The 19,385-nt window shown below is 41.0% G+C and overlaps 2 protein-coding genes across 2 annotated transcripts in view; one reads left to right on the top strand and one right to left on the bottom strand.

Annotated features, from left to right (window-relative positions):
* LOC147737401 (uncharacterized) overlaps nucleotides 1–19,385 on the bottom strand; it is a gene marked incomplete at its 5' end in the record, with an annotated part of 249,200 nt that overhangs the window by 176,716 nt on the left and 53,099 nt on the right. The gene's annotated exons all lie outside the window — the stretch shown is intronic.
* LOC147737402 (uncharacterized) lies at nucleotides 2,436–4,030 on the top strand. Its single transcript, XM_086928427.1, has one exon. The coding sequence runs from the start codon at nucleotides 2,555–2,557 to the stop codon at nucleotides 3,932–3,934; it is 1,380 nt and encodes a 459-aa protein (XP_086784553.1). The 5' UTR covers nucleotides 2,436–2,554; the 3' UTR covers nucleotides 3,935–4,030.

The raw sequence follows: 19,385 nt of genomic DNA, 5'->3' as shown, positions 1-19,385 counted from the left end.
AAACTTTAGATGGGTACCTTACTTTTCCACTAAAGCTTTATAGTAGTTGAATTGGTTCAGGCCATTGGATCTGGTTACATTCAGTGGCAGAGATATCTGGGAGCCACATTGATACAAGGGGTTTTGTGACTATATGTAGTTCAGTTTGTCGTCTATCCATTGTCAATATGTTTTAGATATGTCTCTACTTATCGTATATTGTAATATTGTGTCTGTATAACACTATTGTGTCTGTGTAACACTGTTTTGTATTTAATTTTTATCCCTCCAAGGTATTTTTCCTTGGATTTTAAACTGTATTGTAAAATTGTATGAATTTGCTTTGCTTTTTATTGCTTGATTGATTGTTTTTTTAATAAAAACAGATTGTTAACGATTCTATTTCTTTGTGGAAACCCGTTTTTATATTCCTTAAATACATATTGTACTGTGTGACCTTTTTCTCTAACAAGAAAGGTTAGTAGTCATTGGTTGATCAGTAGACTCCAGGGATTCCCCCTCTTGACTAACTGTCTTCCTACCCTGTTCCCTGGTGAAAGTGGGGTACCCTCTCCTTTTGAAACCTGGAAAAAAATTGTGTCCTGTTTTTCTGCACGCGGTAAATCCAGGTGCAGAAAAGCCCAACAACTGATAATCAGGTGGAATAAAATGAACACATGAAAGTACTCCTTAATTTCATTGCCCATGATTCATACTCTGGACCATAGTTGAGGGATAGGTCTAGGCATAGTCCTCGCAGCACACAATAGATTTGAGTGTGGCAGAGGCCAGAGCTCAAAAGTCAGGATACCAGATGCAAGTAGGTGGTAACTCAGGGCAGAGAAAAATGCCTGTTGTCCGTGGAGGGGAAATTCCCATCCTAGAAATCTACATTAAAATTAATTAATAGTATTCTATTTTAAATATCTTTTTGGTGCCAGTCCATATGACTTTAATGTCTGCTTTTGGGATTCTATGTTACAAGTCCATGAGCTTAATAAAATGTTGGAAATTCTACAAATCCTCACTCCTAGATCCAAGTACTCTCAGGCTACCATTCTACACTCTGCTCAGTCTGAAGAACAGCTCAACACTTTCGAAATTCTGCATTGATATGGCTTGTAAATTATTTTGGGGGATATTTATTTGTAATAACTATTTAATTTTAATACTATAGGTGATTGAAATTACGGACGAAGAAAGCAAGATTAAGCACCAGCCATCTGAATGTTAGTGCCATAAGAAGGTTTATTTTGAAAAACTGAAGGACATGCAGCATTCTAAATTTAAACAATTTCCAAAATCTAGGTGTGGCGAGGAAGTGGGAGCTGAGGAAAGTACTATACCTGTAAGTGAAGTCTCTAATTTTGCATTTCATTAACCCAGAGCAAAATCATATCTGTCCACACAGCATCAGAAATAATGCCAGAAAGACCAATCACAACATCCTCATCTGAAATATTATCAGGAAGACAAATTGCCTCAGCATGACAGAATAACGTTCATCTGAAGCACGCATGATCTAAAGCATCATGTAATTCCAGAGTGGAAGCACACACTGCATAAAAGAAAGATATAACAAAAGGTTTCTTCTACAGACCATCAAAGAAAAGACACTGAAAGAAGACTCCGAAGCTGACACGCTAACAACAAAAAGATTGGAAAATCACCTTTGTTCAACAACCGTTTTTACCAGTTACGCAAGTTTGAGACTATCTGCCTCGGGATACAACACCGCGACCCACTCTGCTCACTCTGGCGAAAACCTTAAAAATTCACCAGTCTATTGTGTTCATGACCATCTCAGATTGTTTACTTTTTATTGTGTACTGTTCTGTAATTCTATGTAAATCGCCTCAACATTATCTGTTGTGCAGGAGTGAAATGTAAAACTGTTAAATATAAAAATTGATTAAATGAGCACTGTTGCGCTATAGCTAATGTAAATAAATCCTCGTCTTCAGAACTACAATCCTTAACCTTACACCAAACATAGAAAGGGTAAAAGGAACTGATGTTCTGCGACTGGTGAGACACAATATTACTGTGCATGTTCTAATGTTCTCAGTTACTGCCACTACGCCAGTGCAAAAATTTACTTCTCAGTTTAATCATTAAATATCAGACTAACACCTTATCACTGCATTGCTAAGAACCTATACAAATAGATTTGAGAAAAACTTCAGTCACAAAATAAGTTGCTGCTGGAGAGCTATAACCAAAAGACTGTTATCTGCTAGAAACATTTCAACATGTTTTAAAGGGCTGCATCCAGACATATTTTGCTCAATTCAAGTGTTAAGAAGATTACACACAATTTCTTTTAGAGATAAATGCTGAACATTATCTAAACAAGCCTGACTCTAAAATCGGGTTCACTCTTACCGTGGCATATAAGCAAGAGAACTAAATGTAGAGATATTAACTCTAGGAATAAACCTTAAAAAAAACACGGGCTGTGAGAACAAATTCAGTGTTAAAACCCGCCTCAATCAAAGTAACCCAAGTTGGGGAAAAAAGTTACCTGTGCCAAAAAAGATTCAGCCATAAATCTCATCTCACTGAATTTGAGAGAATGCACACTGGGAAAAACCACTCTCAGTGCTCAGTGTGCCAAAAAAGTTACAGTTGTAAATCGTATCTCACTGAGCATATGAGAATCCACCTTGGGGAAAAACCTTATCAGTGCTCTGAATGCCAGAAAAGGTTTTGTAACAAACAAAGTCTTTCTCGACATGTATTAAACCACTCTGTGGAAAAACCATACCAGTGCTCTGAATGCCAGAAATATTTCAGTGTAAAAAGAGACCTTACTGTACATACAAGGACCCACACTGGGGAAAAACCTTATCAGTGTTCTGAATGCCAGAAAAGGTATTTTAATAAACAAAGTCTTTCTCAACATGTATTAACCCACACTGGGGAAAAACCTTATCAGTGCTCTGAATGCCAGAAAAGGTTTTGTAAAAAAAAAAGTCTTTCTCAACATGTGTTAACCCACACTGGGGAAAAACCTTATCAGTGCACGGATTGCCAGAAATGTTTCAATTCCAAAACCCATCTCACTCGGCATAGAAGAACTCACACTGGAGAGAAACCTTATCAGTGCTCAGAATGCCAGAAATGTTTCATTGACAAAAACAGTCTCACTCATCATATAAGAACCCACACTGGGGAGAAACCTTTTCAGTGCTCTGAATGCCAGAAATGTTTCAGTGTAAAAATCAGCCTCACTGAACATACAAGAATCCACACTGGGGAAAAACCTTATCAGTGCTCTGAATGCCAGAAAAGGTTTTGTAACAAAAAAAGTCTTTCTCAACATGCAATGACCCACTCTGTGGAACAACCTTATCAGTGCTCTGAATGCCAGAAATGTTTCAGTGAAAAACGTCATCTCACGGTGCATATAAGAAGGCACACTGGGGAAAAACCTTATCAGTGCTCTGAATGCCAGAAATTATTTAGTGTAAAAAGTGGTCTCACACAGCACATAAGAATCCACACTGGGGAAAACAGTTATCAGTGCACTGAATGCAACAAATGTTTCAGTTACAAAAGCTGCCTCACTCGGCATACAAGAACCCACACTGAGGAAAAACCTTATCAGTGCTCTGATTGCGACAAATGTTTCAGTCGAAAAATCTGCCTCACTCGGCATAGAATAACCCACACTGGGGAAAAACCTTATCAGTGCATTGAATGTCAGAAATGTTTCAGTGAAAAAAGAATACTCACTCGGCATACAAGAACCCACACTGGGGAAAAACCTTATCAGTGCATTGAATGCCACAAATGTTTCAGTGAAAAAACCAAGCTCACTTACCATATAAGAACCCACACTGGGGAAAAACCTTATCAGTGCTCCGAATGCCAAAAATGTTTCAGCCGTAAATATGAGCTCACTGCACATGTGAGAAGCCACACTGGGGGAAAAGCATTATCAGTGCTCTAAATATCAGAAAAGATTCAGAGGTAGTGATGGTTACATGCACCATAAGAAAACACACCATCAAAAATACTTCAGTGCTCCAAGTGCCAGAAAAGCATCAATTTGAAATGCAATCCCACTCTACATGAGCAGACTCACACAGGGAAAAAACATTACCTATGCTGTGAATGCAAGAAATTCCTATTTTTTGATAGGCACAGCCTCACTAACCATAAGCAACTCCATACTAATGAAAACCTTATGAGTGCTCTGAATGCCAGAAAAGCTGCAGAGGAAAATGCTATTTCACCATGAGAAACTCCACACTGAAGATAATCCTTATGCCATAAAAGCTTGAATCTGAAAGACTGTGTTATGCTTCATGAGAGATCCCACTCTGGGGTAAAACCTTATGAGTGCTCGAAATGCAAGCAAAGTTTTAGTTACAAATTACTTCTCACTTGACATGAGCGAACTCACATGGGGCAAAAAAGCCTTATGAGTGTTCTGAATGTTTGTACTTGCAAACATCAACTAATTAACAAAAAATTCACAATATTAATGTCTTAAATTTTTTCCACCCAAAAGGTTTCTACTCACACTTGTTTCTTAACATATGACTGAAATCTAGATTTTCATAATAAGATTAGGCCTAGGCGTTGTTTCTCAATGAAGAACTCCGCAAAGTGTCAAAAAAACTAAACCGCTCAACGCGGAGTTCTGCGAGCAGCGGAGTGCGTTAGGGTCAATTTGAAGCGCTTTTTCTGCGAGTAGCACGCTACTCCAGGATCCAAAAATGATTAGTGGTGAATTAGTGTAGGGAAATATAAAATGTATTTCAGAGCTGGACATGTTGGTCTGTTAGTTGGGTTGAAAATTAGAGTGGAGGGATAGAAGAGGGAAGGTTTTGCATTTATATAGCGCTTGCTACCCCTGATGAAGTGTTGAAGCGCTTTTCAGCGAGTAGCTACTCCAGAACCCAAAAAGATGAATAGATAGATCAATTATTGTGGGTAGGTTGTTTTATTATATAAATACAACTGCACGAAAATTCATAAAATTCTGTTGCAAAGTTGTATCCAAGAGTCAAGTATAGTCTCTGATAATAATGTATACAAAGTTGGCTTGCCATCAAGACTGATGCCCCGTAATGTTGATGCAAAGTCATCTGTGCTGGAGTATCCTAGACTCTTGTTGAATTGTACCATCCACCATTTAGGTACTGCTATTTGTATCAGGTCCACGTTCTAGGCAGACACAAACGCCGAAATTGTGCACTATTTATATTAAGCATAATGTAGGTGAGCATATGACAGTAACCACTGTACAAGCTGTAGTGCTTAGAAGTAGAGTGACATAGAGGGCAAAAAACACTCCACTAACTCTGTCACTCGCTTAGTACAGACGAACGCCAAAGACTTAGTACATGATGAAGCATCAGAGTGCACCCTCTTTCTGCTTCCCATGGTAATTTTGGCTTTTGTTCTACAGAAGAGGCTGCAGACACTTACATAGCCCTGTATGTAGTGTGGATCACGTAGGAGAGATTCTCAGCGGGCATGCTTTCCTTTGTATTGGGCATGGCCACATTCAAATGGAAAACCTTTTGTCTTGGGACTGCACTGTATTATTGACACGGGCGAAAGGGCAAACAAGCAGTTAGGAGGCACACTGAATGTATATCCCCACCTGACAGGATGGTGACAGACCCCAACCACCTGCAGGGGAAACGTGCCACCTCGTTTAATAGCTGCCAGATGTTTTACTTTATAAGCAGACTGGTGGTTTACAACTGTACCTACGTTGGGGCACCACATGCTTTTTCCAGCATAATCTGGTGTACTCCCCCTGTGTGGCATGACAGCACCCGCTGAAGACTTAACCATTGTGTAGTCTGGGACAGTGCACCTTCCCTGTAATTCTGAACTGGGCCTTTAAATACGGTACTATTATGTGTGCCTATTTAATTCAGTTATACAAATAATGTGGTACTACCTGTATACTAAGGTACATAATGAGATTACGTAGATTACACCTCTGCGTGCTTAATGTTGCCATTTGCATTTCAAGACCAGTGATTAATGTGGCTTTATGAAGTTCAACGGCATTAGGTGTTCCCGACCTGTCTGATACTTGCATATGGAAAAGATGGGCCATTTGGAACCTAAAGATAGATAAACATATTCATAGGTCACGATTTAAATCTGCATCTAAAAATAACTGTACATTAGGAGAGGTAATAAGTGAGATGGTAAAAGGCAGCCACTAATCGAGCTGCATTTGTAAGTAGGCCTCCCTATATTATGAGATCTATTCCTGCTTCAGTCCTTAATTGCAATGAATACTTTAATACCCAGGCATGAAGTAATTGTCGATGTGCTTAAATATCCTCCTGTCTCCCCACCTCTTCCCCAATACATCCTTAACCAGTGGCCTAGCCAGTGTGCCCTGGGCCCTAAGGCAAGAAAGGAAATGTGACACCTGACCTCTGTTTGGACTGTGGAAATATCAATAATCATTGTTCTGTGGGCCCCTCAGGCCTCTGTTTGAACTGTGACAAACAGCAGTTATCAGGGTTCAGTAGGTCTTTAAGGCATCTGGGACCTGGTGCCACTGTACCTGCTGCACCAATGGGAAGCTAAGCCCCTGCCCTTAACAGCTTCTATTCTAGCCCCACTGGTGAACTGAACCAGCCAAGTACTGACCTGGCCATATCTGCAGGCATGCAGCCGCCTCTTCGACTGAAGGGATTTAAGTCGCATGAAAGCAGCATGCGGGAAACAACTATTTTCTGAGGCAGTCAACCAACACATTGTCTGTTCCATCCCGAATCCATTTAAAACCAGGGACGAAAAAATGGTTCATCGTCATCTGTTGCTTATCAAAAGGGTAAAACGGATTCATCTAACATTACAGGGACCACATAAAAATATTGTGATTCTGTGTACAAATTAAAACTAGCATGCATAAAGAAAGGAGAGCCTTTGGCCAAAATAGCCATTTTCCCTACCCATACTTCTAGCACATCTTTTACAAAGAAAATGCTAACTACATTGTCATCCGGAAATAGTCATTAGCGCCTACTCATAAGCAAATGACATTTAGAATTCTCTTTCACTTCAAGCTTTCCAAAGTAAATTGATATAAAAGCAGAATTAAATTTTTTGACATTGTGTACTCTTACCAAAATTTAGAGCATCATTTTTATGACACACCATAGAAAGAAGGAGTTGTTTATATATACTAAACCTCCAGAAACGTTTGATTAACCAGTTATAAAGTCACGTCTAGCTTAGTTTATAGTCTTCTTTTTTTTAATAGAAATTATTTCACATTGTTACTTGATCTGCATGGCTAAACACTTAGCCAGTTTTAACTTTCCCTCTGCTGTCCCCACTACCCTGAGCTCAATATTGTGGTATTTTGTTATACCTTTCTCTATAACAAAATATGCCCGAACTCCTTCCTCTCGGTGAGGGGGTTGTATCACGGTGCAAGGAGATTCCCAATAAGGAAACATGCCAACTATGGTGGGTGAGGGAAATCTTTCCTTTAAAGGGATATTTCATCTTAGCTAGGTCTTCATTTGCAACAGTAATCTTCAGAGACCCAAGGGTTTCTTGATTGTGGTAGAAATACATTTTTACCCCTTCATTGTACGTTCAAGCACAGACCATTGCATGAAATGTTGTGATCTATGTAGGGAAAATACTCTGTGCACTGAGAAAATGTGTTAAAATAACGGAAAGTTGATAATCGCATTTAATAACTTCTCATACCTGGATTTATATAGAAGAGAAGCCTGTTAATTGTAGCAGATTTTTGATACCACAGGGTATAAGAAATTAGGGGATCTTTATCTGATATATTTATCAGTAAATTATCTGAAATTATTGAACATAAATTTTGCAAGTATTATTTCTAAATATAAAGGAAGTTCTATATTGGTCTTTTATAAACTAACCCCAGTGCGTATGACTACAATAACCACCTCTCTCAAATCAATATTGTGTTTGTTTAGTGAGATAGGTAAATGATCTAGGAGAAATCAGGAACTGGCGTCAGTATTTTTCTTAGGAAGCTTCAAGTTAGAGAATGAAAACACTTTTTTAGAGTGCCCCAAAAATTGTGATAAAGATATTTCAATATGTTTGACAAAAAGAATAGGTACATTTCATGACAATATTAAAATAACAGAAACACAAATTTACACAACATTACAAAAATATTAAAGACTAAATGTCAGCAATATAGGAAATACTGAGGTTCATGTACTAATAATCCATTTAGTAAAATGTGGTTGCTTGTGGAGTCAGCACACTACTGTGTCTGTGATTGCTTTTAAATAATGGAATTTTTTAATGCACCCCATTTTACTTTCAGATTTACAAATGTCCCCTAGGGTTACTACCTCCTGTTACTGTTTTTCAGCCCACATATGGTTTCAAAGCGTAATACATACCTTAAGGATGTATTTAATATTAATAAGGTAAACTATTAATATTCCCCTTCCAAATTCTGAATTGTTAAATTGGCTTAGTACATTTCTAAAAGGGGTTTAGCATTTGCAAACTCTGTGAAATACTGAACCAGTGGATTTTTTTAACAATAAAACCCTTGGTACATGAGGCCATTTTTCTCAATTCCCTCCAAATTAAGTTTGATAATAATGTTAGTTGAATGATAACCTGTGCATGTACCTATTTAGTGTTAGTGTTGCTTCAGATCAAATAAAAACCATCACAGGTAACTCTTACACAATACTTAAAGAAAGAATTTCTGACATCCAGCTTTAATGTTTTGTTAAATATATTTGCAAATGTTGTAACTTAAACAGGAAAGCAGTCTCTGGACATAAGATGGGATGTAATCATAATCTTTAGATACATTTTCTGAGTTTCAGGAACAATGTGTGTCTTCTGAGTTTACTCTGAACCACTATAATAAACATATTCAATCCGTTTAGATTTGATTTGTTTGTACTGGTGTCTATTGCAGACAATAATGTAGATTTAGACCAAGGATCAATTCCACCCATGGCTTTTAAAATCTATTTATCAATGATCTCTATTAGTGTTATCGCAACTAAAACTGTAATAGAACTGATCTGAGAGATGGACCTTCAAGTATTATGCTCAGTCAATTTATTGAACAAACTATGGAGTTAAAATCTGAATAGATTATATCCACAAGCATTGCCTGAACACTGTATTTTTCATCAATAGTTTACTTATCAGCACATTTTCACTCATCTTCTATTTTTCGCGGAGCTCGTGCTGGCTCTGTTTGAACTCTTTTGAAATATGACATTTAAATGTCCAAAGATCAGGAATTCTAGTTTCAAGCCTGGTCAAACCTTAATGAATGCTACACCAAAAGATGCCATTCTGTTCCTACATTTTATTGTGCACCATGATTCAGAAATGGTATGTTTTTGCTTTCGGAGGTAAAATTCTAAACATATTTATTGTTGTTGCCATCCGAAAAATTATCACTAATTAGGAAGATAACAACAAGTGATCCTGTGATGTGTGCTGGAAGTGTTTGATTAGAAGGTGGATTGAATTAAAGTTTAGGTGACAATTTCACAAAAATATCTGGATTTTGTATATATTTAAAATTGTTGATCTCCAAAAAGGCCTAAATCAATAAATTGAATTAAAATTCAAGTTTATCATTTGAATCCTATTGTTGGAAAAGATGAGATTTTGAACCCCACGAGGTGGTTCTTTTCCAGAAAGCAGTCAGGTTGTAATCATGAGTCAAATAAGGCTGAGGAGGTTAAAATATTCAAATTGAATTCTATTTCCATATGAAATGTTCATTGTTCAGTATATTTCTCTTAGTATTTGAGTGTGAAGACTTTATTGCTTAAGGAAAATAATTAGTATTTCCTGTTCTTTATGAACGTTTCTATTGTTGAACTTTAAAGATTGCTCGAAATTAAGAATTGTGCTCTACATAACTTTGCTGTGTTACAGTATTTTGATTTTTATGTACAAATTTTGTCTCTTATGTGCATAGCAACTGATGTTTTCTTTTGCTTTAATAATCAGCTTATGTTTATTGGGTTTTATTATTCAATAAAATGTTTCAAACACAACAAATGGTAGTTTATATGTATTTACAACTGCAGCATTTTTATTGTATGGGAACTTTCAAAGGGGCAAAAAATATGGTCTGCGGGATGACCGAGGACCACATTGGCATCATCAGGGGGAGGTTTGGGCAGGTGATTGGGGGTATATGTAAGGTTGGAAGTAGGGGGAGCAAAGCATGTACATTGTGTGGACTGTGACTCCTGGAGTTATTGTGAGGGATACCATGCTACCCTGTAAATGAATCCCCTAGTGATTATTATCAACCTACCTTATTCGGTTTTATAAAAGAAAATGATAAAAGTCATATATAAAATGATAAAACATCTTGCAAGTTACAGATTGACAAATATAATATGTCTAAGTTCATCAAAACACAAGATAAAAATTCATGAATTACAGTACAGAAGTTAATCTCAGCTTTACCTGAGTCTAACAGCAACCAGTAAAAAGTTGTAAAAAGATAAGAGCTGGTCTCACCCGCCTAAAACCCGCTTTTTTGATAATGGGAATAATCAATAACTTTCTAGGGACAGCATAAATACTACAAAACATTACAAAGTGCATCGTGTCCTGAGGAGACTCACTGTTGCAGCCACAGGGCATGAGGCACTGGCCTCTGTGGAAGCTGCAAGGGTGTGCCAAGAGGTAATGGAAGAGGTTGAGCTGAAACCGGGTCACTAGTAAATGATCATGGATGCGTTTAAACCCTAGAAGATAAGGTTCATTGGTTGGCACAGTTTTTGACACGATGTACTTGCGCACACTAGGCTAACGAAGCTCATTTCCCTCTCTATCACAGCGGCTCATTCTTAAAAAACACTCTTTGACCAGAGAAAGGTCCCTCTTACATATGCGCTCAGGGTTAGCGAACAGTTCCCACCTACCCCGGTAAGGCCTACTCTTATATACTGGAGCCATCGGATGCTTGAGACATGGTCAAGTGAAAGGCATTCCCGTAGGATGTCTTTGCTAAGTGTATTTTCTTACCTAGCCCAAATATTAAGCCACAAAGCCAGGGGACAGAAAGTCAGTACATCTGAGAGGAAAGGCATCCCCAACTCTTCATGCACGACATAAAATGGGGTGCTTTGTGGGACTGAAAGGCCCATCGCAGGAAAGAGTTTTCAGCACTTTGCACTGCCCCTACCCCAATGTGGCCCCATATTGCACTCCCATAACTAACCTTTGAGATATATTTAGCTTCATATATCTTCAAAAGAGGCCCTATTGGCTTCCCTCCCCCTCTGCTGGCAAAGTTAAAAACAGCTGCAAAAGCTTTTACTAGATCCCCATTCTTCCAAGTAAGCAAAGGGCACCAACTCAAGGAATCGTCAAACACTACTCCCAAATAGGAGAAAACATTGGTCTTTGGTATTGACAAAAGTCTGAGTTTAAAAGTGAACTGTTTAGCTTTACGAGAAGTTGTAGGCCCTTAGCTGTCCTTGCCAAGAGGACTGCGTCATCCGCGTATAGAAGGACTGGCAGGCTACGCTTGCCTACCTGGGGACAATCCGCATTTGTGGCCAAAAGGGCCTTGGCTAAGGAATTAATATATAGGTTAAAAAGAACGGGTGCTAAAATGCACCCATGACACATCCCTCTCTTGATGTCAAGCTGACTGGACACTTTCAGGTCCTTTGAATAATGGAAAACCGCGGTTGAATCACGGTGAAGATCCCTCAGAAATAAAATGATGTTACTGTCAATGCCAATGGAGGACATCAACTGCCACAGCTTGGACCTATTGACCCAGTGGAATAATGAGGACAGGTCCATGAAGGCTAGGTACATGGGGCTGGAACGAGCCACAGTGTATTTGTTCAGAACCATGTACAGGTTTAAACACTGTTTCACAGTGGAACGACCTGGGCGAAAGCCGTTTTGGATATCGGATAAAAAGTTGTTTTCATCAACCCAAGATACAAGTGTGTCAAGTACCATGTGGCCCACCACCTTCACCACAGAGAAATGAGCCTCAAACAATAGGTACTGTACCGATCTCCCTTTTTAAATGCCGGGACTATATAACGCCCAAGAATCTGAGAGGCCAACCTGGACTGCAGCATTGATAACAGTTGTGAGGACGGGCACCCAGGTTTCCATGTGGGCGATGTAGAGATCTGGCGGGATTCCATTTGGCACGTGGGCCTTGTTTTTAGACAGACCCAGAATACCGCCTCTCACCTCTTTCATGGTGAAAATAAGTTCTGACTTGCCTTCCACCCTTTCCTGCCCCTCAATTGGAGGGGTATCCGACTGGAAGATACCCTCGATATTATGTACCCAATCATCCTCTGTGACATGGGCATCTATTAATTCTAGCAATTAGCATTATTTCCAGATAGAAATGGGCTGTTAATAATGCCCCAGAACTTTGAGCTATTACGCAGTGTACTAGCCTCCACTAAATCGATCCAGGCCTCCTCCTTCAGGGCAGGCTTGCGAGTTGCTAGAGCAACCTTATATGCTCTTCGTAGTCCTTTGACCGCCACCCGGTCTTGGTGCTTAACACCTAGGGCCAGTCTCAGGTTCCTGGAAGCGTGGGAGCACGTGAGTCAAACCATCGTGGACCTGGTTGCTTACGGCCCCCACCCGGGGCTTGTAGTAACTTCCTTATGACAGTAGACATGGATCCAAATGCACCCATAATTTCCGGAACACTTGCATCATCATCGAGACAGGTGGCAAACTCACTGCGAGACTGAGTTAAAAGGGACTCATGGAGTAGCTCTGGGACAATACACCCCCCTTTACGCTACTTCCTGCTTCCACCGCTTTAAGGGGGACACCAGCTCCCCCACGCCCACCATGGTGTGTCCGAGTGTTCGGGTCCAGCCTGTTGAGACACAAATGGTGTTGTGGAATCTACATTCACTCGCCTGCACAGAAAAATTGGTAACCAGAGAGTAAAAGGGGGTAGATAGAAAGGTGAAATCAATAAAGTTCTCACACCCTCTCCCAAAAAGGTGGGAGTAATGTATTTTTTCCCTGGAGGCAGTGGAGTTCTGGACTTTTTGGTTCCGTCCAGAGGTGTCAGGGAACAACACCCAAAGACCCCGGAGTTCCACCTGCCTTGGTGCGCAAATGAACAGAAACACGGGCTTCTCGATGGTGGCGTCAAAGACCAAAGGTTTATTACTGCAGGGACACAGAAGTCACAGAAACTACGCATGGGCAGTAACTAGGAGCCTGTTCAATTTGTACAAAGAGGGTTGCTCCTTATATACTAAATTTTGGCCTTCAGGCGAATTCTTCACATGTTGGTACATTCCCAAAACCTTTGTGTCATAAACAATAAATATTTGGCGTACACAGGAACCGTTGATAAAATCTGTTACAAAACATCTACGAAGAGGGGTTCCCACTAGTTCATCACAATCCCTTGTCAATATTGCATTCAAGAGCCGGACCGCCTCATCGTAAATTTCGTTACCTCCCCCTAATAAAGGCCCAGAAGGAAAGGAGCAGAGCCAGGTGCAGAAGATAGAAAAGCGGGATAAGAGATGTTTGTGGGTCGTAAATGGGCAAGGCTACCGGCTTCGGCCGCCTAATCGTGATCAGGACAATGGACACGAAGACCAGTTTAGCAGGACTGGCCTCGGGCAGAGGAGGCAGTCTTTGTCGAGTCATGCAACTACAGAGTGATCTGGTTTAAGGTGCACGTGTCATGAAAGAGGTGAATCTCCGGCTAAGGCTACGTGTCCTTAATCGAAATGAAGTGATCAGAGGTTATTGCGTATGTGAGGGCAAGAAACACAAAATGGCGGCCATGATCTAAGATGGATGCCGTGGGTAGATCAGAAATGTGTTTATAAAAGGAGTGCTCTTGCTCGTAGCGTAGCGAAAACACCAGGATATGCTAAATGGATCATTTGCGGTTCACTGATACTAATATTATGTATTTCCGACAATATTGAAAACACGGGGTCAAATCGTCACGGAACCTCAGACCCTCCTTTTGCCCTTACATAGGCAATTACTCAGTCTATGTCAGAATCTAATTCTATGCTCATCAGGTCAGTGACATGCTGTTGTATCATCATCCTTTCTCGTGCCTTTTCTCCAAACGCAGGTGGTTTTCTAAAACAGTTTGCAGCACAAAGACTACACAGAGCAGGACCACACTGGATAATCAGGCAACATGAGAACAGGAATACTAAGATGACACCAATGACCATTAGAACCTTCCATCCCCACGCTGAGATCAGAGTCCAAAACCACTCCATGAAGGACCAGTTTCCCTTGTCTACGTGAATAGAGTCGGAAATCTTGTGTAGCTTAGAGATCGCCTCATAGACTGTTGGAGCATTATTAGGAATAAAGACACAGCAGCTCGATTGGATCATTCTGCATACCCCACCTCGATCTGCAAGGATAACGTCTAGAACCATACGGTTCTGCAACGTCATGAGTCTATCCGCCTGAAGCTCAGCTGTCAAATTGCTAAGGGCACCAGCAGTTTCGGTAATAGTAGATTCAACTACCCGTGTTAGCTGACGTATGTTTCTACTATTGGCCATAGGCCCCCAGAACGGAAGGAAGCCTTTGAAGAAGTCTCCAGCTTCCTGACCAGCAGTATCTTCCTTGCTGAAGACACCTCTCGCTACTCTGGTTCTGTGGTAATCAGATGAAGCAGTGTATGTTGGAGGCAACAATCGAGCAATATAGCACGATCCTGAGAAGTCGGCAGGCAACCATGTATAAGCTCTGTCTCGACAGATGAAGTAGGTACCCCTAGCAGTAAGAAAGGCAGGGGAAGAGTTAGCCGGAAACACGTAAGTCTCTACGCACTCACTCCTCCCTAGCTGAGCTCTCGGATTCCTCCCATTACCTTGCAAACAGACCTGACCTCGATGAGGTACGACCCAGATTGGAGTTGAGCTTTTACGCTTGTTTTCTCCTAAACTAAGGCGATACTCTGAAGTGTTCCAACTTAAATACACTCGCAGTTCGTCTCTAGGGTATGATGGAGTATTATTGACGTCCTTGATCATGTCAATAATTCCCTGGACTAAAGCTTTGTTGGCAGAGTTATATTTAGTGGAACGTGGTGGACGTGGAGGATAGGTTTCAAGGGCATAAGCAAAGATGGTTTGAAGGGCCTGAAATGATCCATTGTAGCTGAAAGGCAAAACCAGATAAGGAATACCTTTATCCATAGTGTGGGGTATCAAGCCACACACCCAGCAGTCTGTAGTGTTAACTACCAGTTGGTGTTGATGCAAGAGCTGTACAAAAGTGTTGTTAATGAACTCTGAGCGTCGGGCTTGCTCATGTTCGGGAAACGAATGAAAAGAGTGTATAGAAGAAACAGTAGAAATAGCAGGATCAAGGGGAGGTACTGCAGTAACTGGCACAAAAATCAAATTTATACTGAAAACGATTCCACCCACCAACGTTATCAGAACAATCAAGAATGTAATGGCACATTGCATCAAAACGCATTTGCTGTGAAGGATTCTATAAAGTCTGTTTCTGCGAACATAAATCACATTTTCTCGTTGCAGCGCAGGAAGCTCCATCTTCTACAATCCGCTCGCGACCACTGATGATGTGTACGTAGATGAAAATGCCTCTATCAGCCCTGGGAGTTCCCAGAACCAACAGAAAGATCGACCTTGTGTCAGACCCCTGCAAATCCAACTAGGCACACAGCCACGACCCTACGGCTACCCAGACGGCAAGGCAATTTTAAAACAACAAAATAATAGCAAACTTCCTGGCTGAAGGCAAAAGTTCAAAATTTCAAAATATCACAATAGGCAGTTGCCTGCTTTATTTGTCCATTTTACGGTTTCGTAAATTATATCTTTGCTTCGCAGGTACTGTCTGATCGGCAATTAGCGTTTCACTGGTAGCTGTTGCAGTGTTCAAGTTCGCAGATGACAGATTGTTTTCTGATGCAGGGGACAAATGTTCAGTGTTTAAAGGAGTCTTTTCTGAAGGAGAGTCAGAGCTTGGAGTGTCAGTGATTAATTCGGCATCGCTGAAAGGGATGAATTTTGGCGTGCTTTCAAATTCGGAGGAACCAATTCCCTTCTTCACCCAGTCGTCGTAAGGAAGTGGCAAAGGCACATGCTTTACATGGGATGCATGCACCCAATGCTTGCGTCCAGCCACACGAACTGCTGTTCTTGTTACGAGCAGGACTTGGAAGGGGCCGACGAATCTCGGCTGAAGGTTCTTCGTCCTTGCGAAATTCCTGATAACCACCAGATCTCCTGGTTTCAGCTGATGCCCTGGACTCTCCGGAGGCTTTGGTAAAGCATCGAAAACCTGTTGGTGAATAAGACTCAATTTAGCAGTCAAGTCGTACAAGTAGTCTATCAACATAGGATATTCTAGAGAACAAAACTCCTTAGGCCTCGGCACACCCCAAATATTTGCCGGACGGCCAAAAACTATTTCATAAGGGCTAAGCCCCACTCTAGAATGTACAGTTGCTCTCGTTGATAACAACGCCAAGGGAAGTGCGTCTGGCCAGGCTAAACCTGTGGATGCTTGTATTTTAGCTAGTTTCAGCTTGAGGGTGCCATTGTAACCCTCCACTAAACCAGCAGACTGGAGATGGTTCGCACTGTGGAACTTTTGTTTCAAACCTAGGCCGGCACACACACTCTGCATAACTTTCCCTATAAACTCACTTCCGTTATCTGACCATACAATCCGTGGCATTCCATACCTAGGGAAATATTCTTTGAGAAGAATCTTTTCAGTTGATAGGGCAGTATTGTCCTTTAGTGGATATGCTTCAATCCACCTGGAAAAAGCACAAACTACCACCAGGACATATTTCAAATTATTACAGCGATCCATGTGAATGAAGTCTAACTGAATCACTTCAAAGGGGCAGGAAGGAGGAGCGAAGTGACCAGCTGGAGTTGGAGTTCCCTTGCCAGGATTATGCATCAGGCATACCATACAATTTTTCACCACTCTCTCTGCACACTTACTGATTCCATCATTCTTCCAGACTGGAGCCAACATTTTACAGATTCCTTTAGAACTTATATGCGCTACTCCATGCGCCATCGTCACAACTGCAAGCACATACGCATCAGGCAACATCCAACGCTGCTGTTCTGTCAAATCAATCCAACACCCATTCGAATCCAATTTGCCCGTACTTTCTTTCCATACACGTTTTTCCTCCTCAGTTGCTTCTTTCTGAATCTCTTTCACACTTTCCATAGTATCCTCACACATTCCAGACTCAGCAATCCATCTTGCAGACGTAGCAACATACATTCTGCTCATCGTGTCTCTAGCTGTCTGTTTAGCAGTTTCATCAGCAAAAGCATTCCCGCGACCAACATCATCCGTGATTGCTTTATGAGCACTGCACTTTACAATCGCAACTTCAGTCGGCAAGGTTAGAGATTCCAACAAGTCGTTAACTAGCTGACCATGTTGAATCTTAGTCCCATGGGACGTAATGAAACCTCTTTCTCTCCACAAACGGCCAAAACTATGGGCCACGCCAGATGCGTACTGACTATCTGTAAAAACATTCACTCTCTTTCCCTTAGCTAAAACACACGCTCTTGTTAGAGCTATTAATTCTGCAGCTTGGGCAGAATTCTGACTCACTCTTGCAGTCTCCACAATCGTCTTCAAAGTCGTTACTGCGTAAGCAGCAGTCACATCACCATTCTCCAATTTAAAACATGACCCGTCCACATACAGCGTGCCATCTGGATCGGATAATGGAGTATCCTTCAAGTCAATGCGTCCTTTTGTCTCTTCCTCCGTTTTAAAACAACAATCATGTGGTTCGGAATCACTCGACTCTTGATCAGTCGGCAACAGCGTTGCTGGATTCAATACATTACATCTTTTGATCTGAATATGACTCGCTAGTAATGTCAGCTCATAACCAGATAGTCTCGCACTGGTAAGGTGTTGTGTCTTCGTTCGATTCATGAGTGTATCCACTGCATGAGGAACCATGACCACTAGCATGTTGTTCATCACCAAACCAGCAGATTGTCGAATGGAAGCCGCAGCTGCCGCTGTAGCTCTCAAACAACTAGGTAACGCTCTAGCTACCGGATCTAATGTTGATGAAAAATATGCACAAGGGCGTTGTTTATCACCAAACTTCTGTGTCAGAACACTCAACGCGCAACCTTCTCTCTCATGAACATAGAGCGTGAATGGTTTACTGTAATCAGGTGTACCCAATACAGGAGCTGAACACAATGCTTTTCGTAATTCAGTAAAACTCTCTTGACATTCATCAGACCATGGCACCGGACTCAAAACATTTTTCCCAGTCAAAGCTACCAATGGTTTTGCTAAAAGAGAAAAATTTGGGATCCACTGCCTACAGTAAGAGGTAATACCTAGGAAGGCACGTACTTCTCTCTGTGTGCGTGGAACACTCATCTGCGTAATTGCTTTTATTCTCTCTGGGGTCAACTTCCTTCCCTCCTTTGACAAGAGATGACCTAGGTAGGTCACTTCTTGGCAGCAGTATTGCATTTTCGAAGGTGACACCTTATGATTCAAATTAGACAGATGATGCAATAATGAAATCGTAGCTGCTTTGCAAGTTTCCTTGTCATCGGCAGCCACTAGAAGATCATCTACATACTGTACTAGGGCAGAACCTGGAGGAAGGACAAAGGAGTCTAACTAGCTTTTTAATGCTTGACTGTAAATAGATGGGCTCTCACAATAGCCTTGTGGAGCGCGTTTGAATCTGAAACTTCGACCTCCTAGACAGAAGCCGAAAATATCTCTGCTTTCCTCGGCTATTGGAATGCTGAAAAAGGCATTCTTCAAGTCGATGACTGAGAACCAAGTAGCTGTAGCAGGAATTAATGTTAACAAGGCAGTAATGTCTGGAACTACAGGAAACTGTGGAATTACAATCTTATTAACTTCCCTAAGGTCGATAACAAACCTATACACTGGAGGCTTTGTAGGATCAGTTCGTTTCAAGATTGGTAATACCGGACTGTTACAGACATTTCCTCTAGTTTCTTCAACCACACCTTTCTTAATCAAATCTTGCACAATCAATAAAAGTGCACGCTCACCTTCACTAGATATTTTGTATTGCGGAATTCTTGGAAATTTTACATTTGCTTTCAAAGTTACTACATATGGTGGTATTTCTAAAAGGCCTACATCATTAGGACCAGTCGCCCAAAGAGAATCAGGGAGTGAACGCAGCTCTGGTGGGAGTGCATCCATTGACAAGTACATCGGAGAAGTGATATTTTTACCCAATGTAAGCTGTACTCCTTCCGGAGAACAGTACAATGTCGCATATAGTCGTTTTAACAAGTCTAAACCAAGCAGATTTTCATTACAACCCGTCGTCAAAATCAGGGGTGCTTTCAAGTGACACGGTCCAACAGAAATAG

Source organism: Lissotriton vulgaris, chromosome 1_1, assembly GCF_964263255.1.
Source record: "Lissotriton vulgaris chromosome 1_1, aLisVul1.2, whole genome shotgun sequence".
NCBI lineage: Eukaryota > Metazoa > Chordata > Amphibia > Caudata > Salamandridae > Lissotriton > Lissotriton vulgaris.
Note: the sequence above shows the minus strand (reverse complement) of the source record. Positions and strands in the feature narration are given on the sequence as shown.